Source organism: Bufo bufo, chromosome 9, assembly GCF_905171765.1.
Source record: "Bufo bufo chromosome 9, aBufBuf1.1, whole genome shotgun sequence".
Taxonomy (NCBI): Eukaryota; Metazoa; Chordata; class Amphibia; order Anura; family Bufonidae; genus Bufo; species Bufo bufo.
Window position 1 is genome coordinate 27,548,679 of NC_053397.1, and position 21,549 is coordinate 27,570,227.

The window sequence follows — 21,549 nt, forward strand, 5'->3', positions numbered from 1 at the left end:
TACCCGCCATTCATCAGCACAGGGCACACTATGTACAGCACAAGCAGCGCACTAAATGTAGGCAGTTTTTTTTATAGCCAAATGATAAAGTACATAGAAGATGTACTATATTGGACTGTAGTATTCAGGGTAAATTGCAGTGTTGGCACTTTGCGATAAATAAGAGGGTTTTTGGTTGAAGATTGGCACTCGGTCTCTAAAAGGTTCACCATCACTGCCCTATGCTATAAATGGGAGATAACTTTTGACTGGAATATACCTTTAAGGACTTATGGATCATAGAGGGAGCTTGGCCCTGTAAGGGTGGGCACTGAGCCTGGTCTAGAAGGCAAGGGTTAAAATTAGCATTTAATGGTTTCCAGTGGAGGTGAGGTCAAGGCTCTTTGTAAACAAACCACTATTAATGGTGGACTGGGGGCACTGTCTTGCCAAATCACGGCCCGCCACCAACCTGCAGCCATATTCAGTGCGTAAAATTCTTTAGAGTGCGATATTTTTTCTAATATTAAAGGGGTTCAGCAATTACGAATGAAGGGGTCCCATTAATGTAAATGGCGCCAAGTTGTAAACCCAGACACAGCACATGGACAAAGGTGAGCGTGGTGGAACCCTGAATGGTCTGTAGTTCTCACATACGCAGAGCAGAGGGTGCATTGAATATTAATGATAACTGTAGTGGCTGCTGACGTGTCTGGGAGACTTGTTGATTACCGCTATATCTTCCAGCTTAGAGAACGGCTTCTTTATTTCTGTAGAGTCTGAATATGCTGTCATTGGGTCTTTTTCTGTACTTTAGCATCTTGTCATTACACCAGCTTGCATCCGTGATCTATAGATTTCTAGAAATCCCCAAGGAAATCATTTTCTTTCACCAGCAGTCCGTCAGCAAAACGAAAAGTAGAGTTTGCCATCTAGTGGTCAGAAATGTGAACTGCACAAATGTATTTAGGACCAAAACTGACCACAGACTTAGGCCTCATGCACACGACCGTGCCGTTTTTTGCGATCCGCAAATCGTGGATCCGCAAAAAACGGAAGCCGCCCGTGTGCCTTCAGCAATTTGCCGAACGGAACGGGCGGCCCCCATTGTAGACATGCCTATTCTTGTCCGCAAAACGGACAAGAATAGGAAATGCTATTTTTTTTTTTGCAGGGCCACGGAACGGAGCAACAGATGCGGACAGCACACGGAGTGCTGTCCACATCTTTTGCGGCCCCATTAAAGTGAATGGGTCCGCACCCGAGCCGCAATAAATGCGGCTCGGATGAGGACCACAACAACGGCCGTGTGCATGAATCCTTAACAGATAAAAAAATAATTGTAAAATATTGTGTTGCATTGTTTCATATATCCTTTTATTGGGCAGTGGTAAACTAAATGCTGTAATCGGACCACCAGTGACCAGTGAGAAATATTCTGCTGCCTGAACGATGTGTTCCACCAAGCAGTGGGGCAGATTTCCATTGGTAAGATCTGATTGTTTTCAGTACCGTAGAGAAAAACGATCATATAATCGCACAGGTTTTTAATTATAACCTTCTTGGCTAAGATCATCTTAAAGGGGGTTTAAAATTGCACCAATTTGAGCCCCATAAGCCACGCCTATATTTCCTAAACTAAAGGCCCACCACTCCTCCTCACTGACTCCCCACTCCTAGACTTCTCCTCGCTGACGCCCCACTCCTAGACTCCTCCTCGCTGACTCCCCACTCCTAGACTCCTCCTCGCTGACTCCCCACTCCTAGACTCCTCCTCGCTGACTCCCCACTCCTAGACTCCTCCTCGCTGACTCCCCACTCCTAGACTCCTCCTCACTGACGCCCCACTCCTAGACTCCTCCTCGCTGACGCCCCACTCCTAGACCCCTTCTCACTGACTCCCCACTCCTAGACTTCTCCTCGCTGACTCCCCACTCCTAGACTCCTCCTCGCTGACTCCCCACTCCTAGACTCCTCCTCGCTGACGACCCACTCCTAGACCCCTTCTCGCTGACTCCCCACTCCTAGACTCCTCCTCACTGACTCCCCACTCCTAGACTTCTCCTCGCTGACTCCCCACTCCTAGACTTCTCCTCGCTGACTCCCCACTCCTAGACTTCTCCTCGCTGACTCCCCACTCCTAGACTTCTCCTCGCTGACTCCCCACTCCTAGACTTCTCCTCGCTGACTCCCCACTCCTAGACTCCTCCTCGCTGACTCCCCACTCCTAGACTCCTCCTCGCTGACTCCCCACTCCTAGACTCCTCCTCGCTGACTCCCCACTCCTAGACTTCTCCTCGCTGACGCCCCACTCCTAGACTCCTCCTCGCTGACTCCCCACTCCTAGACTCCTCCTCGCTGACTCCCCACTCCTAGACTTCTCCTCGCTGACTCCCCACTCCTAGACTTCTCCTCGCTGACTCCCCACTCCTAGACTCCTCCTCACTGACTCCCCACTCCTAGACTCCTCCTCGCTGACTCCCCACTCCTAGACTTCTCCTCGCTGACGCCCCACTCCTAGACTCCTCCTCGCTGACTCCCCACTCCGAGACTCCTCCTCACTGACTCCCCACTCCTAGACTCCTCCTCGCTGACTCCCCACTCCTAGACTCCTCCTCACTGACTCCCCACTCCTAGACTTCTCCTCGCTGACTCCCCACTCCTAGACTTCTCCTCGCTGACTCCCCACTCCTAGACTTCTCCTCACTGACACCCCACTCCTAGACTCCTTCTCACTGACTCCCCTCTCCTAGACCCTGCCTCACTGACTCCCCACTCCTAGACCCCGCCTCACTGGCTCCCTACTCCTAGACTTCTCCTCACTGACGCCCCACTCCTAGACTCCTCCTCGCTGAATCACCACTCCTAGACTCCTCCTCACTGACTCCCCACTCCTAGACTCCTCACTGACTCCCCACTCCTAGACTACTCCTCACTGACTCCCCACTCCTAGACTACTCCTCACTTAATCCACACTCCTAGACCCCGCCTCACTGGCTCCCCACTCCTAGACTCCTCCTCACTGACTCACCACTCCTAGACTCCTCCTCACTGATGCCCCACTCCTATACCCCGCCTCACTGACTCCCCACTCCTATACCCCGCCTCACTGACTCCCCACTCCTAGACCCCGCCTCACTGACTCCCCACCCCTAGACCCCGCCTCACTGACTCCCCACCCCTAGACCCCGCCTCACTGGCTCCCCACTCCTAGACTCCGCCTCACTGACTCCCAGAACCATCCTTATCTTTATCTCATCTTGCTGCCGCTTCTCCTTTTTCACTTTCCTCAAAATCCATAAAAATTACCCTTAAAGGGGTTTTCTGGTGTCGGGATATTGATGACCTAACCTCAGGATACACCATCAATATCAGATCATTTAAGGGTCCGACTCTCAGAGCATCCACAGATAAGTTGTTTGGAGGGGCCACGGCACACGTGCACAATCGCCACCGCCACGAAAAACTGCTGTATTAGACAGAAGCTTCAAGATGGAGTGACCATTGTCTGACAAGGGTTTGACCTCTGCATGACTTCCAGAGATGGGGAAGGGGGACAGACCAATTGGACGATATAGCAAATGTGGCACTTACAGGATATGTGTGGACATGTTCCAGAGGATCATACTTTTGCGACATACTTTCAAAAGATTCATTCCCTTAGTATTTCTTTGTGAAACCAGATGCCATAATAGTTTGATTTATTATGTGAAGATAGCTACATTACGATACAGCGTTCTGCTTCTAATTGACGGCAAGTGGGGGAAGAGTCGATCAGCCTGTCAATGAAATTTTGGACGTTAAGAAATTTCCGTTGTATAATAAGGCGCAAGCGTCGATAATGGCTCTGTAAAGCAGTTATATGCATTTTACTGCCGCACATGTGTAATTCATTGCTAGTAATACAGTGATATCATTCCAGAGTCAGGATGGTGCAACAGTGACACACAGTGGACAGTAGTGGATCTGCAGGCCAATTACCTCCATCTGTAAGGAAAGACAGCCACATAGGAAAGATTAATATGGCGTCCCCTTCTGGCTCCTAACCACCTAGGATTTGAGGACTTTGTGCCCCCACCCCGCCATCTCCTTTGTATGATCCTTTTCCTGCTCATGTTTTAGGGCTTGTAGAGGCAGCGGTTCTCTCAACCCATTAAAATAAGGAATGAGACAGACCGGGGCTGGGGCTCCTCTTTCCAGGGGCCCTATAGCGACCTCTATGGTATGATAGGTGTGGTATTCTTTTAAATACAGGAAATATTGGCTGAGCACTTCTGCAACACTTTAGCAATCAATAGCGGTAGGACCCTCACGGATCAAAACTTCTGACTGTGCAGGGGCTATGCATTCACTTCACGCATCGCACCCGCGCGAAAAACTCGTTTGTGTGAAAGGAGCCTAAGGGTATGTTCACACAACGCATTCCTGGTGCAGATCCCGCACCAAAAAACAGATGCAGACCTTCTCCATTGATTTAAATGGGAAATCCACATGTGAATTTACATAGTGCCCCCCTTCCCCCCCCCCCTCTAACCGCAGTTTTCCATGGAAAAAAGAAGTGACTTGTCCATGCTTGAGATGGATTCTGTGTGAAATCTGCATTCGGAGTTCCCACTGAAATGGGCAGGATAAAAAAAAACATGTCAAAAGCACGTAACAACCGCGTCCAAACCCACGTCTGAAAAAAGTGCATTCCACACAGAACCACATGGCGAATTTTGCCCCTACAATTTTCCAAGCCAAAATTCTGATGTTCGTGTATAGTCTGCCCCCTTTTCGGCACGGCGGTTAAAAGCCAAAACCGCACCAAGAAGGGACGTGTCCCTTCTCAGTGCGGTGTGCGGAGGGCCTCCACACGAAGCTATGGCGGCTGTCCGGTCGCAGCTTGGCTCTGTTCAGTGACGCTAAGCCAAGAGTGGGTCTGCGGCATCTGAAGTGAACAACAGCGGCAGAAACCACAGCAGCGGATTTTGACAGCGTCGATTTCCGCCTTATGAACGGGGGCCCTACGTGGATTCCACATCAGGTTTTTTTCCAAACACCCTAAATAGTGCTAAGGAAAAAGTTATCACTTTGGCCTCATGCACACGGCCGTCGCGCGGCCGTTCCGTGCATTGGGGACCGCAATTGCGGTCCCCAATACATGGGCAACATCCGTGCAGCGGGCCGGACCCATTCAACTTGAATGGGTCCGTGGTCTGTCCGACATGTCATATTTATCTGCGGTGCGGAACAACGGAAAGAAACACCACGATCCGTGACTCCGTTCCGCATCTCCGGAATTGCGGACCCATTCAAGTGAACGGGTCCGCATCCGTGATGCATGGCACACGCGGCCGGCGGCCGTGGATTGACGACCCGCCGTTTGCGCGCCGCAATAAGGCCACGGCCGCGCGCATGAGGCCTTCTCAAAACGAAAAAATGACCAGAATGCAGGGCAGACACTGAACCTCTATAGAATATGGTGAGAGCTGAGCTCAGGAGCAGAATTATAAATACCGCAGTGGAGGCAGATTGGCTATAAGGAGTGCCGTTACCCACAATTATCATTTGTGTAGATTATAAGTGGATGTAAATTGTAAAACAGATGGACATGTGACATTTCTTTGGAAAGTCATTGGTGGGTACAAGGACAATTAATATAATTATCTTCAGAAAACGTTACTGATATAAATGAGGGAACCGAAACAAAAAAATGTGTTGTTGTTGTTTTTTTTTTGCAGTGCAGTAAGACTTGTGATGGCGGATTCCGCTACCGTAAAGTGTACTGCACTAATGGAAATGACAAGGAAGTCCCGGCCTTTCACTGCGATGATAACAGCAGGCCATCGGATGTGGACGGCTGCAACCTCCAGTCTTGTGAATACATCTGGATAACCGGGGAGTGGTCAGAGGTACATCATTTCTCTCTATACATCAAATGAATTGGGGAGACCTGTCAGCCCTCCTGATGTCAGTTTTAGTAAATTCTTGCATTCCTCATAAAATAACCATCTTTGAGTGGTGCCATTCCTCTGCTATTCCTCTTGTAAATGTATCAACTGTGTTACCAGTCCCTCCGATCAATAAGGGTTGTCCCTTTACAGTCGGACACTGCCAGCGCTGATTGGGCAGTGTGCATTTGTGCAATTTATTCATACATTCATATATTTCCGGGAGGAATAACTGAGGAAAGTGCAGCACCGATTTCTGTTTTTAGTCAGGAGCCATGATTTTCCTCCTCGCTTCTATGGTTGATGCTTTGTTTTTTGTTTTCCAGTGCTCGGTAACATGTGGAATGGGCTATCGGCAGAGGCTTGTGTCATGCAGTGAAGTGTATTCAGCAAAAGATCATTACGAGTATGGCTACCAAAGTTCTGCAAACTGCCCAGGAACCCAGCCGAACAACGTGCAGAGCTGCTTCTTAGGAGAATGTCCTGTGATGGCTTTATGGAGGGTTGGCAACTGGGGGAAGGTGAGCATTATGTGATACTTAGCCCATGTCAGCCAAAAGAAAGGGCGACCCATCTGTAGACGGGTGTTTGGGGGTTCTTGTCCTTCATCAGTACAGAGCAGGGTGCTGGTCGGCAGGGTGAGATGCTGTAGACACAGCTCCAGGGGGTGCTGGTTCTCATTAAAGAGACTTAGGCCTCATGTGCACGAACGTATACTGTATTTTCTTTCCGTGTCCGTTCAGTTTTTTTTTCTGTGGACCGTATGCGGAACAATACATTTCAATGGGTCTGCAAAAAAAAAACGGAAGGTACTCCGTGTGCATTCCGTTTTCCGCATGTCCGTATTTCCGTTCCGCAAAAAAATATTATTGTCCAAGGATAGGACTGTTCTTTTAGGGGCCAGCTGTTCCGTTCCGCAAAATACTGAATTTTTTGCGGATCCGTTTTTTTGTGTGCATGAGGCCTTATTTGCAGGCAACGCTCCATGCAAAGTAGCTCATATCAGCAGTATCCCCCTTCCTGAGCTATGTCAAAGGCCCCATTCACATGACCGTGTTTTTGTTCAGCATCCAATCAGAATTTTTTGCAGATCGGATGTGAACCCATTCATTTCAACGGGGACACAAAAAATGTGGACAGTACACCATGTGCTATCTGCATCCGTGTGTCCATTACGCAGTCCCTGAAAAAAGATCGAACGGTATCTTATTCTTGTCTGTTTTGAGAGCAAGAATAGGCATTGTTACAATGGGTCTGCAATGGGATGCACCTTGGGCGCCATCCGTATTTTTTGCGGATCTGGGTTTTGCAGAGTGCAAAATACATATGGTCGTGTGAATGCACCCTAAGGAAGGGGTCAGCAGCCTTCAGCTCTCCAGAAGAGTTCTTCTAAGGCCTCATACACACAATCGTATGTATTTTGCATCCGCATTTTATGCACACCCATTGACTTCAGTGGGTCCGTGGTCTGCATTTTGTGGGCATATTCTATCTTTTTGCGTAAGGGACATACGGAGGCAGAAAGCACATGGATCGTCTGTGTGCTTTCCTCATCCGTATGTCCGTTCCACAAAAAGATAGGATATGTCAGCAAAATGCGGACCACAAACCCATTGAAGTCAATGGGTCTGGAAACAAATGGGGACGGCACATGGACCACATCCATATTTTGCATATCCACAATTTGCAAACGCCCACAGAAGTGAAAGGAAGATTCTGATGAGAGCTGTAGTTTCAGAACAGCTGGAGTGCCAATAGAAACATAGAATGTGTCGGCAGATAAGAACCATTTGGCCCATCTAGTCTGCCCAATAAGGTCACCCTTCTTTTTAGAGGAACCTCTGGTTTGAGTGCTATGAGCTCATTTCCATACTTTTTTTCCCCATGGAGCATTCCTTGAAAATGAGTCTCCATACACCACTGCGTCTCTTCAAGGAGTATTTCCCCCTTCCCTGGATTTACTAATCCTATAGATGGCGTAACCTTAGACAGGCCGTCTAGACCTGCACCACATATCATAGGGGCTTGGACTTGGTTGGCTTACTTTGAGACAGAATTTTATGCCAGAATTGTGGTGCAATTTTGGTGCAAAATGTTTACCCCTCTTTACAAAAATCCCCACACCTTTTCTAGCAAGTCTGGGAAAACCCTAATTGTACCAAATTGTACCACTTTTCAGTCCGATCTTAGCTGCGGACACATTAGTAAATTTGGGCCAACGTTCCAGGGGTGAAAACAAGGCCATAGCTATCATGAGGAGGCTATGAGACCCTTTCCAAGGGGGCCCAGTTCTGAATAGGTGGCAAGAACCTGTGCAGGACCCTCTCCAGAAGAATTGAATTGCCTTCAAAGAAAGGGTTGGGGCTGGTAAACAGGCCCTTCTGTGCTGGGTGCCAACACTGGGGACCATCATGGGGGTAGGCCACTGGATGAAGATATCCATGATATGACAAGTTGCCCAGGTCTGATTCCCCATTCTGTTGTATCCGCAGTGCTCTGTGACGTGTGGAGCTGGGTTTATGCAGCGTTCTGTGCAGTGCCTAACCAATGATGACATGCCAAGCAACATGTGCCCCATGGATATGAGACCAGAGGAGAAGAGGCCGTGCTACAACCCCCATGACTGTAAGCAGAATTCATTCTCTGAGTGGTCTGTGGTATGTAAATGGTGTTCCTCCCTCCTTCTGTCCATCCACTGAATATCGCGGAGAAGGACGTTAAGACCAATATATAAATAGATGGAAAATGATTTCATGTGACTTCAGCTGGCCAGATACAGTGCTTTAGGTCATCGGTATCTGAGCAGTGGGGGTCCAACACTCAGGCTTCTGCTGATCGTCAGGGGTCCCGGGTATCAGACACTGTCGTGAGGCTGGGACATCAATTAAAAAAAAGTTGGAAAAACCCTTTAATTTAACAGGTATGGCCAGCTTTGTTCCATATTCATCAGTTGAGTGACTTTTTTAAGCATCTTCAGCCACCATTAGGGGAAGCTAATCAGCTTGCTGCAGACTATGTTATTATTCAGTTTAGTGTCTTCAGCAATCTCTTAAGCTCCCTCTAGTGGTGGCTGAAGATTTTTGACTCTGTATCAGAAAAATGGTGTAAATATACAGATCTCAGGCCCTGTTGACTTATTAATAGTATTTACATGGCAGCTATACTTTTTGATTATCTCTTGTATTTTTTAATGCATCTATGTTGTCCTGATGAAGTTTGATTTCTTGTGGATATGCCTCCTGCAGTCTGACCTAACTCAAGCCTGTACAGCACAGAGAGGCAGTCTGTTGTAGAGCAGCGAAAACTTCTTCTGAACATCTTGAGACATCAAGTGGTTGCAAGACCACCACTTTTAGAAGTGGGTGGTGCTTAGCAGGTGGCATGGCTTCTCATGGCCCAACTTTAAATTACTGCCAGAGACCCTTTTTCCTAAGTATTTTGGAAACAATAACATGCTCCCTATCAGTGTACTGCTATGGACACCAACCTGTGGCTGTTGCGACAACTACATACAACCCCCAGCATGTCTAGTCCATTGGTTATGCCTCTCAGCTCTGTTCATGCCGCAGAATAGACCTGTAGACAAGAGTGCCGCTTTTTCTGTAATTCTGTTTTTTGAATTTTATACAATCACTGGAATAAAATAACTCACCTATTTTTCAGGCGATTTACCAAAAAGTTGTCAAGACGTCAAAAGACTCCGGAGGGTTGGCGAAGACGGCGAACACTATATAGCAGTTCAAGAAAAAATAATAAAGGTGAGTTCATCTTTCATGGGGAGCCTTCCATGATGTTCTACGCTTTCTATTATTTATGGATGGCTGCGGGCGCTCTCACACCAATAACGATGGTTTTCTTCTAGGTTTATTGTTCCGGGATGCAGTCAGACAGCCCAAAGGAGTATGTGACTCTCATAAGTGATGAGGCAGAAAATTACTCCGAAGTGTTTGGCTACAGGTATGATTGAAATACCGTACTGTGTGGTGCTCTGACCTACAGTACTGGCACATCTGGCTTTCATGTTGTTTTCGTCTCTGGATGGTGAACTGCACGGCATATCTGCAGCAGTATACAGCCACTTAGAGGGTGCACTGCTAGGAGAGGAAAATCTCATATGGTACCCCCAAGGAGATTTCTCAGTGATATTTATAAGGCCCCATGCACACGGCCTATGTACGTTTTGCGGTCCCATACCTTGGATCCACAAAATACGGATACGGTCCATGTGCCATCCACATTTTTTGCAGACCCATTGACTTCAATGAGTCCGTGGCCCACATTTTGCAGACATATTCTGATAATCCGTTTGCTTTCCGCATCCGTAAGTTAGTTCCGCAAAAAGACAGAACATGTTCTATACTTGGCCGCAAAATGCGGACCACGGACCGATTGAAGTCAAAATGCGGATGCAACATAGACAGTATGGCCTCTTTCACACGGGCGTCCTGGATTTGCTCCGGATGCGTCGCGTGTGCATTGCGGGAAACCCGCGTGAGTGCGCACGCAATTTCAGTCAGTTTTGACTGCGATTGCGTTGTTCAGTTTTTATCGCGCGGGTGCAATGCATAAAAAACTGAATGTGGTACCCAGACCCGGACTTCTTCACTGAAGTTTGGGTTTGGGTTCAGTGTTCTGTAGATTTTATTATTTTCCCTTATAACATGGTTATAATGGAAAATAATAGCATTCTTAATACAGAATGTTTACTAAAATGTCGATTGAGGGGTTAAAAAATAAAAAAAATTAACTCACCTCATCCACTTGATCGCGCAGCCGGCATTGTCTTCTTTCTTCTTCTTTCAGGACCTGCAAAAGGACCTTTGATGACGTAATCGCGCTCACCACGTGGTGACGTCAGCGCAGGTCCTGCTGAATGAAGGATCTTCTATCTTCATTCAGAAGGACCTGCACTGACGTCACCGCACTCACCACGTGGTGAGCGCGATTACGTCATCAAAGGTCCTTTTGCAGGTCCTAAAAGAAGAAGAAAGAAGACGATGCCGGCTGCGCGATCAAGTGGATGAGGTGAGTTAATTTTTTTTATTTTTTAACCCCTCAATCGACATTTTAGTAAACATTCTGTATTCAGAATGCTATTATTTTCCATTATAACCATGTTATAAGGGAAAATAATACAGTCATTTTACTTTAATGGGGTCCGGGGTTTCTCATCCCTATCATCTCCTAGCAACCATGCGTGAAAATCGCACTGCATCCGCACTTGCTTGCGGATGCTTGCGATTTTCACGCAAACCCATTCATTTCTATGGGGCCTGCGTTGCGTGAAAAACGCAGAATATAGAACATGATTTTCACGCAACGCACAAGTGATGCATGAAAATCACTGCTCACCTGCACAGCCCCATTGAAGTGAATGGGTCCGGATTCAGTGCGGGTGCAATGCGTTCACCTCACGCATTGCACCCGCGCTGAAAACTCGCCCGTGTGAAAGGGGCCTATCTGTATTTAGCGATTTCGCAATTTGTGGACAGCAAAATACATTCAGTCGTGTGCATGAGGCCTAAATGTATAAGATTTTTTTGGTCTCTGTTGACTTCTGTGGGAGGTGGTGGTAAGAACTGGCATCTATGGAGCGCATATGTAAAAACCTCCATGCAAATTAGATAACGTTAGCAGTGTATTTGCACTCATTTACCCATGGACCGTATTTTCTTATGTTCCAGATTACAGAACCCTACAGAATGCCCCTACAATGGGAGCCGGAGAGAAGACTGTCCATGTAGGAGAGACTACACAGCCGCTGGCTTCTCCACCTTCAGTAAAGTGAGGTTGGATCTGACAACTTTACAAATTATAAGTGAGTACATTGTACGTATAAATGCCACCGGCAGGATTATGGGTGGAATATAGATGTAACTGTAACTGCCTGACCTGAATATAGGGTATATAGTATACAGGTGAAACTCGAAAAATTAGAATATTGTGCAAAAGTCCATTTATTTCAGTAATGCAAATTAAAAGGAATTGCATTAATGCAGCTTAAAATTAGAATTTTGTGAAAAGGTTCAATATTCTAGGCTCAAAGTGTCAGACTCTAGTCAGCTAATTAATCCATACCCCCTGAGCAAAGGGGACCTCAAAATGGTGACTTTGGGGTTTCATAAGCTGTAAGCCATAATCATCCAAATTATAACAAATAAAGGCTTGAAATATCTCGCTTTGCCTGTAATGAGTCTCATATATTAGTTTCACCTTTTAAGTTGCATTACTGAAATAAATTAAATTTGCACGATATTTTCACCTGTATGCATATGGATCTGGTATTTAACTGTCGATATAATTCCCTACAAACGTATCCATACTTGAAATCAAAGAGATTCCATAACAGAGCAAGATTTGTGGGATTTATTCCCCATCCTTTTATAATGTACCTACCCACAACATATAAAATTTGAATAACAAATAGCTTGTGATGCTTCCTAAAATGATGGACCCCAGGGCAGACCCTCCCTGTCTACAGACCCCTCTGCTTACAGACGCCAGTCCTCTCCTGTTTACAGACTCCACATCAGACTCTCATTTACAGACCCCAGAACTGACCTCAGGTTTACAGACCACAGACCAGACCTTCCCCCCTGTTTACAGGCCCTAGACCCCCAATTTACAGATTTCCCTTGTTTACAGAGCAGAGACGAGGCCACCCTGGCTTATAGACCCCGGATCAAAATCTAAATGACCCTTTAGAGACCTAAGCCAAGTCGCTTAGATACCTGTTTCCTAGGTCTTGGACCTCTATAGTTCTGCTAGGGAAGAGGCAAAGACCAGTGGAGGCAAGCAACGAGACAGTAGGGGCTAAAGTGGCCTGTGGCTGAAAAGTTGTCCGGTCCCTGGTATTCAACTGCATCCATATCCTTAGGCCACAGATACAGTCAAATAAGGAATTATGAACATGTTGCAGTTCTTACACTTGTTTTGCTACATTGTTTCTGAAAAATGATGGAAATAAAATATGACGTGTGGAGTGTGATGTCATTAGGAGGAGCAGGGAATGATGGTGAGCGGATGGATGCTCGTAGTCATTTCCTCATGGACCTTGGAGAGATGGCACAGAGCTGGAACAGTGTTGGTGCTGAGTGTAGAGGTAGGGGTAGTGGGCACATAAGGGGCAGGGGGCACAGTATACAGAGGTGGCAGGCACAGTGCATGGGGGCAGCATCCACAATATAAGGGGGCACAACAGGCATATTATTATGGAGCATCTGGGGCACCATATAGGCACAGTACTACGTGGCATAAAGGGCAGTACAACAGACAAGGAAATAAAGGGCAATTGGGGTGGTCGCAAGAACTATAGTGGGAGGCACAGCAAACATAATGTAAAGGGCGGTATTGGGTGGCATCTATGGCAGCTCAGCAGATGTAGCAATAGACATCACTGGGGCAGCACAGCAGGCACAATGTGGTGGGCAGCACAGCAGGCACAATGTGGTGGGCAGCACAGCAGGCACAATGTGGGGGGCAGCACAGCAGGCACAATGTAGGGGGCAGCACAGCAGGCACAATGTGGGGGGCAGCACAGCAGGCACAATGTGGTGGGCAGCACAGCAGGCACAATGTGGGGGGCAGCACAGCAGGCACAATGTGGGGGGCAGCACAGCAGGCACAATGTGAGGGGCAGCACAGCAGGCACAATGTGGGGGGCAGCACAGCAGGCACAATGTGAGGGGCAGCACAGCAGGCACAATGTTGGGGGCAGCACAGCAGGCACAATGTGGGGGGCAGCACAGCAGGCACAATGTGGCGGGCAGCACAGCAGGCACAATGTGGTGGGCAGCACAGCAGGCACAATGTGGTGGGCAGCACAGCAGGCACAATGTGGGGGGCAGCACAGCAGGCACAATGTGGGGGGCAGCACAGCAGGCACAATGTGGGGGGCAGCACAGCAGGCACAATGTGGTGGGCAGCACAGCAGGCACAATGTGGGGCGCAGCACAGCAGGCACAATGTGAGGGGCAGCACAGCAGGCACAATGTGGGGGGCAGCACAGCAGGCACAATGTGAGGGGCAGCACAGCAGGCACAATGTGGGGGGCAGCACAGCAGGCACAATGTGAGGGGCAGCACAGCAGGCACAATGTGGGGGGCAGCACAGCAGGCACAATGTGAGGGGCAGCACAGCAGGCACAATGTGGGGGGCAGCACAGCAGGCACAATGTGGGGGGCAGCACAGCAGGCACAATGTGGCGGGCAGCACAGCAGGCACAATGTGGGGGGCAGCACAGCAGGCACAATGTGAGGGGCAGCACAGCAGGCACAATGTGAGGGGCAGCACAGCAGGCACAATGTGAGGGGCAGCACAGCAGGCACAATGTGGGGGGCAGCACAGCAGGCACAATGTGGGGGGAAGCACAGCAGGCACAATGTGGGGGGCAGCACAGCAGGCACAATGTGGCGGGCAGCACAGCAGGCACAATGTGGGGGGCAGCACAGCAGGCACAATGTGAGGGGCAGCACAGAAGGCACAATGTGGGGGGCAGCACAGCAGGCACAATGTGGGGGGCAGCACAGCAGGCACAATGTGGCGGGCAGCACAGCAGGCACAATGTGGGGGGCAGCACAGCAGGCACAATGTGGGGGGCAGCACAGCAGGCACAATGTGAGGGGCAGCACAGCAGGCACAATGTGAGGGGCAGCACAGCAGGCACAATGTGAGGGGCAGCACAGCAGGCACAATGTGGGGGGCAGCACAGCAGGCACAATGTGGCGGGCAGCACAGCAGGCACAATGTGGGGGGCAGCACAGCAGGCACAATGTGAGGGGCAGCACAGCAGGCACAATGTGAGGGGCAGCACAGCAGGCACAATGTGAGGGGCAGCACAGCAGGCACAATGTGGGGGGCAGCACAGCAGGCACAATGTGGGGGGCAGCACAGCAGGCACAATGTGGGGGGCAGCACAGCAGGCACAATGTGGCGGGCAGCACAGCAGGCACAATGTGGGGGGCAGCACAGCAGGCACAATGTGAGGGGCAGCACAGAAGGCACAATGTGGGGGGCAGCACAGCAGGCACAATGTGGGGGGCAGCACAGCAGGCACAATGTGGCGGGCAGCACAGCAGGCACAATGTGGGGGGCAGCACAGCAGGCACAATGTGGGGGGCAGCACAGCAGGCACAATGTGAGGGGCAGCACAGCAGGCACAATGTGGGGGGCAGCACAGCAGGCACAATGTGGGGGGCAGCACAGCAGGCACAATGTGGGGGGCAGCACAGCAGGCACAATGTGGGGGGCAGCACAGCAGGCACAATGTGAGGGGCAGCACAGCAGGCACAATGTGAGGGGCAGCACAGCAGGCACAATGTGGGGGGCAGCACAGCAGGCACAATGTGGCGGGCAGCAGCAAGAACAGTAGTAGTAGTGGAAGAAGACTTGATGCAAAGCAAACAACTACATTGAGCGGTGATCTCAGCAAGGATTATGTCCACATCATCAAAAGACTTCTCCCTAACGCTGTGGCAATGACTCCAATTACATGAATGAGATCGCCTCTCACCCTATATGCATGATCGATCAGTCGACGTGCCGCAGAATACGATTAGATCCACTAGTCATTTTGTCATCATCGCTTTTCACCAGCTGAACATGTTGAATCGATTTGCGCTTTCTCTCCCTCCGCAGCCACGGATCTGCAGTTTGCACGTACTCTTGATGGACGACCTGTTCCCTTTGCCACAGCTGGAGACTGTTACAGTGCAGCAAAGTGCCCTCAGGTAAGAAACCAGAGTTACTCTGACAAAAAAAACACATTTCCCTAATCCTACTGTATTCAGTTACTGTGTTTTAATAGGAAGCAGACAGAAATCAGACATGCAGTATGTCTCACCAATAGCTAATATCTATAGCGAGGTTAACTCTTACTGTATCTCTTCCTTCGAAAGCCATAGACATCACATATTTCTTGGCAGATCTACAAACAATCCAGTATACTGTACATGTTGATCCACTACCACTGGTGGATCTGCTATAAAGCATCTCATGGTCTATGGTCAGATTTAATAATAAAAAGAGTTGCCCAGTATGGATGACTGGATCTCTACTGACATGATGATGACCCTAGAGGTTCTACTGACTGCCCCCAAAAAACGCATTGTCGACACAACAGGGTTACCAATTAAATCAAAGGGAGTTGTCTGTCATCTTCCATGAGCTCCATTTGATCCTCACGTAGCAAGGGTCCTGCTCTTAGGTGTAGCTGAGCATCATCTCGACAGGAGTCCTAATCAGGCTTTGGATATAAAGACTACCTGTAGCAGATAAGTCTGTTAAACCCATCTTAGGGCTGGGCTGTGATAACAGATGCAAACACCGAAGAACATGGCTTTTGGTAAAGAAATAGAGAAGGGTGCTATATAAAGCTGGCCATACACATGACATAACTATTGGTCAAACACTGGATATCTCTCCTGGGTCCCTCATACACATGTGTTGTGAAGGGGAGAGGGGAGAAAGCTGCTGCAAAAGGATCTGCCATGTTGAAATCCAACATGCTTTCAATTTCTCTCCTACATCTGCTATCGTTGGGAGGCCCCTCATACACATGAGATGGTCAACCGATTCCTCCGCAATCATTAGGTTTTGGCCGACATATACTGTATCTACTGTGTATAGCCAGCTCATGTATGCTGTGGACCCGGTCTAACATTCCCAGTATCCCTTAGACCAGGCATGGCCAACCTGAGGCTCTCCAGCTGTTGTAAAACTACATTTCCCACCATGCCCTGCTGATAGCTATAGGCAGTCTGGGCATGCTGGGAGTTGTAGTTTTGCAACAGCTGGAGAGCCTCAGGTTGGCCATCCCTGCCTTAGACTCAGAAGGCAAGTTTGAATTTCTGGTGACTTGTATGTCAAGGTTGCGGCCACTTGTGGGTCACAACGTTACCACATTCGCTTTCATTATGTTGTGATGAGTGGCCAAAAATGTTGTGTAGCCCAAGCCTTACGTACACAATGGCTTGTGTTGCATGAACAGTGCCTTTAATTTTTTTATTTTCATGGTTTTAAGTCATCGCTATCATATTAGTTTCTCAGACGTCTTACTGCTTTTCTCATAGGGTCGTTTTAGCATGAACCTTAAAGGAACCGGTCTTTCTGTATCAGAAGCAACAAAATGGATGTCGCAAGGCAACTATGCAGTGACTGAAATAGCCAAATCACTAGTAAGGCCTAACATTTTATTCTATTCAATCTGTTTTTTATCTGCGTTGGAAGTAGTGGAGAGTAAAATGTAATTATAAAATGTAATTAAAAAGGATTCTATTTCATTTTCAGGATGGAACCAAAGTCACAGGAAAATGTGGTGGTTACTGCGGGAAATGTATTCCGTCCTCTGCAACAGGCCTCCGTGTTCAGCTTTTATAGAACTGGTAAGGGTGAGTAGTGCACAGAGACCACAAAAACGTCCTCTCTGAAAGTAAATGGCTATTTTTGCCATAGAATTGAATGTAAGAGATCATTCTGTTAAAGGGAACCTGTCACGTTGAACATGGTGTCTGAGCTGCTGGCAGTATGTTATAGAGCAGGAGGAGCTGAGCAGACTGATATATATATATATATATATATATGTATATTTTATATATATAAATGGATATTTTATGGATTCAGTATTTTAAATTCCTGCTCATTCTGGGCTTTGAAGTCAAGGAGGTGGTGCTATCAGTGATTGACAGCCTTCCCTCTATGACTGTGTATACAGAGATAGCTGTCAATCACTGATAGGACCGCCTCCTTGACTTCAATACCCACAATGAGCAGGAATAAAACTGTATAAATTACAAGTTTTACTGAAGCTTTTTTCCACAAATTTATATACTAATCTGCTCAGCTCCTCCTGCTCTATAATCTGCTGCATGTAGCTTACCTTGCATCATTATGGCGACAGGTTCCCTTTAAGTGGAATTCATGAGAGTGAAGGTGTCCCATCATTTAGTGCTGGTTTATATAGTCACCTTCCCCCAAGATTTGCCCCCACGGTGCCTCACAGTGATGCCAGGAGCACTACCAGGCTCCATAGCAGCTGTTAGCCATCTATATGGCAGGTTTGTCACTGTTCTCATGATACTGGCTATGTTCCCGCAGTTCACACCATTTAGATTTGCAATTTCCTCTTAAAGTGACAATGTTTCCTCCTGAGTTTACTATTTTGAGATATGGTCTGTTTAAAAGGGAATTTGACAGGTTTATATGGATTTTGTAACTGGATTTTCCAATTATTAGAGACAACCCTTTTCAGAAACCTGCCCCTCAGGAAATCAAATGATTGCCTCTAGTCCTGATCCTGGAGCTCCCAACAAACAGCTGACTTTGCAGGGGACAACCACATCTAGCTGGGCTTTTCCTGCAGGGGGAAATGTATTACATGGTGACCATTCAGGTTCAAGGCATCCTTGCAATACGTGCATATGTTTCGACACATCAAATCAAATTGGGAGTTCGTAGACCTTTTTGGGTGCAAAATGAACCAGCCATATTTATTTTTTTGGCTTCTTTTGCCCTTCTCTCTTGTCACTGAGACCTCTTTTCCAATCTTCATCTGGCTGGTAGAGCAGGTGTTCTGGGTGGCAAGGAACACACCACCAGGCCACTCTGCCTTGACAAGAGTACTTAGATACAGGACTAGATCCATAGGCGGAAACAAATTACCTATACGTAACTATCCTGTAAGTCAATGTCCAACCCATTGAACAGCCATGACTATGGGGTGTCTTTGGTTTGACTAACATCACTATTAATGTTCAAGCCACTCTGCCTTGACAAGGGTACTTAGATACAGGACTAGAGAAGAAAACAGAATTTTTGTACAAAGTAAAGCAAAGCCTAGCTATAGCTCTGGTATTGATCAATTGCATCCTACATGGTCATACATATTGTTTGAATGCTTATTCTGCCAACAGCTCTTCCTCCCAACCATTCGTTACAACCCAACAGCTCTTCCTCCCGACCCTTTGTTACAACCCAACAGCTCATCCTCCCGACCCTTTGTTACAACCCAACAGCTCTTCCTCCAACCCTTCGTTACAACCCAACAGCTCTTCCTCCCAACCCTTCGTTACAACCCAACAGCTCTTCCTCCCAACCCTTCGTTACAACCCAACAGCTCTTCCTCCCAACCCTTCGTTACAACCCAACAGCTCTTCCTCCCAACCCTTCGTTACAACCCAACAGCTCTTCATCCCAACCCTTCGTTACAACCCAACAGCTCTTTGTCCCAACCATCCCATACATATGTACCCATGGCTCTGCAAAGCTTTCATGTGTTCTCAGTGGAAAGAGAGGAACAAGTTAGGGTTAGGGTTGCCAGAAACCTCTGGTGGTAACTTATCTGCTTTGACAACAAGGACAGGGCATCTAGAAATCCAATGTGCCTCATTCTTCTTTCCCCCAACATCTGCCATCAGGGGACAATCGAGATGTCCTTGTACGTATCACATGGTAGACTTGAGCCCGCCAAAATCAGTGGGTTCAGCCGACATTTGTCTATTAGTGTTCGAAATAACACTAGACAGACTCTAAATAACCCATGATAATTATAAACTAATCTTAGGCACGGTTTCTTTCTTACAGGTGCTTTAAAAATAAGAAGATATGAGAAGTTCAGATGGATAAAGACTCGTGTCGCAATACCTCTTCCTCACCCTTTGTACACGTGTAAATAGATTGTATACCAAGTGGTGTATAGAATAATATTTATCTGAGGTTATTTATTTTAATATTTTGTGTATGTAAAATGTCTCTTGTAAGCCCTCCCCTGCGGAACGTGTTTCCAGCCTCTCACGTGTCTGGAGCCGTCATCAGTGAAGTGGTTTGGCTGCTTTTTTTACTTTAGTTTTTCGTTCCACTTTTGCAGTCCATCCACTGCATTTTACATGCTCTACATCATATGTAGCATATTGACATGAGTGATGCTTTGTTGTCACAGGTTTTAACTGTCCATCATTTTTCTAGTTGGCTAATAAGCCTCCGGTGCTTCGCAAGTATTAACAGTGTATGCTTGGCATTTTCTACAAAATGTTTATGGGAAAAAATATTGTTACATCAGTTATCTTACAGGTGCCAGTCAAGATGTCTGACTGCCAATTACCCATAGATTTATAGATATATATAAAGAAACAGCAGCATCACTGTCATAAACGGATGCAGATTCTAGGTGCAATTCCCCCAAAGACCTTTGGCTGATAGTCCAGAGATTCATCTTGAAAAAACGAAGCAGCACTCCAATGTAGGTTAAAGGTGGTGTACCCACTGTATTTTTGGGGTAATAAGCGGGTCCACCAACTTTTTACCCACATTGGAGTAATGTCTTGTTTTTCAAGCGATATATATATATAGAATGCCATGCAACTCTGGTGCTCCTTAATATCTCGAGACCAGTTTTTTTTATGGTGGCTTCTTGCAGATGACACCTGTATCTTAAGGCTACTTTCACACTCGCGTTTTGGCTTTCCGTTTCTGAGATGCGTTAACGGCTCTCACAAGCGGTCCAAAACGGATCAGTTTTGCCCTAATGCATTCTAAATGGAAAAGGATCCGCTCAGAATGCATCAGTTTGCCTCCGCTCTGGAGGCGGACACCAAGACACTGCCTGCAGCGTTTTGCTGTCCGCTTGACGAAACTAAGCAAAACGGATCCGTCCTGGCACACAATGTAAGTCAATAGGAACGGATCCGTTTTCTCTGACACAATCTGGCACAATGGAAAACGGATCCGTCTCCCATTGACTTTCAATGGAGTTTATGACGGATCCGTCCTGGCTATGTTACAAATAATACAAACAGATCCGCCCAAAACGCGAGTGTGAAAGTAGCCTTAGTAGTGCCAAGAGCCATGTATAATCATTACATTTATGATGGACACCAGCAGACCTCTCTTTATGGTAAATGCCATCACATTCACATTGCCAGAATAGTAGTGGTGTGCTTATCTGTACCCTTTACAACTATCCTGTAAGTCAATGTCCAACCCTTTGAACAGCCATGACCCATGACTATGGGGGTGTCTTTGGTTTGACTGATATCACTATTCATGTTCAAGGGCTCTTCAGCGTGTCTGTGAAGGTTCTCATTCATGCAGGTCATGATATATCAATAGTAATAAGACAGATTTTCTCTTGAAGATGTTTCTCTAGTCATCTAACTGGATTTCTCAATTAGAATTCTAAGTCCAGTTGCTCTAACTTATTACTAGTGATAGGCTCTTCAATGGGTCAGACATTGATACACATAATATGTACCTATAGGTGATACTAGAGGGACAGTTTTCTTCCATATAAAAATATTGGATACCTACTGGACCCATGGGTCAATAGGATCCATCAGGGTCTGTTGCGCAACAGATTTTTCATAAATATAGGTGTAGGATTTGGTTTCCTTGGGCCCACTACAGAATATGTGCACGTCCAGTTTTAACTGCATTGTACACTTTGTAGTCATCATTGTGAACACAGGACGTATTATCAATAATGTCTAAGAAAAAAATACTGATTGGCCCCAAACTCACTTCCTATTGGGGTTGTCCTCTAATGGACCTTTGTACCCATAATTGTGTCAAGGGCCTGGCCCACAGGAAGATCCTCTAGTGGACTAGTGAGACCCAATAATAGAAGGCTAGTGAGAACAAAAATTTA

At 47.2% G+C, this 21,549-nt stretch overlaps 1 protein-coding gene across 3 annotated transcripts in view; it reads left to right on the plus strand.

Annotated features, from left to right (window-relative positions):
- The window catches only part of ADAMTS9 (ADAM metallopeptidase with thrombospondin type 1 motif 9), a 221,078-nt gene extending 200,894 nt beyond the window's left edge, over window positions 1–20,184 (plus strand). Inside the window, exons 31-40 of one of the 3 annotated variants that reach the window (XM_040406600.1) lie at window positions 5,703–5,873; window positions 6,239–6,433; window positions 8,405–8,537; window positions 9,576–9,670; window positions 9,775–9,869; window positions 11,597–11,730; window positions 15,549–15,640; window positions 16,982–17,086; window positions 17,199–17,299; window positions 19,491–20,184. In XM_040406600.1, the coding sequence (XP_040262534.1) occupies window positions 5,703–5,873; window positions 6,239–6,433; window positions 8,405–8,537; window positions 9,576–9,670; window positions 9,775–9,869; window positions 11,597–11,730; window positions 15,549–15,640; window positions 16,982–17,086; window positions 17,199–17,288 (1,110 nt within the window). In that variant the 3' untranslated portion in view covers window positions 17,289–17,299; window positions 19,491–20,184. Of the gene's footprint in view, window positions 1–1,367; window positions 1,468–5,702; window positions 5,874–6,238; window positions 6,434–8,404; window positions 8,538–9,575; window positions 9,671–9,774; window positions 9,870–11,596; window positions 11,731–15,548; window positions 15,641–16,981; window positions 17,087–17,198; window positions 17,300–19,490 lie in introns of those variants that run through there. The other 2 variants (XM_040406599.1, XM_040406602.1) reach the window with 2 other exon arrangements.
- Window positions 20,185–21,549: the final 1,365 nt, after the last annotated feature.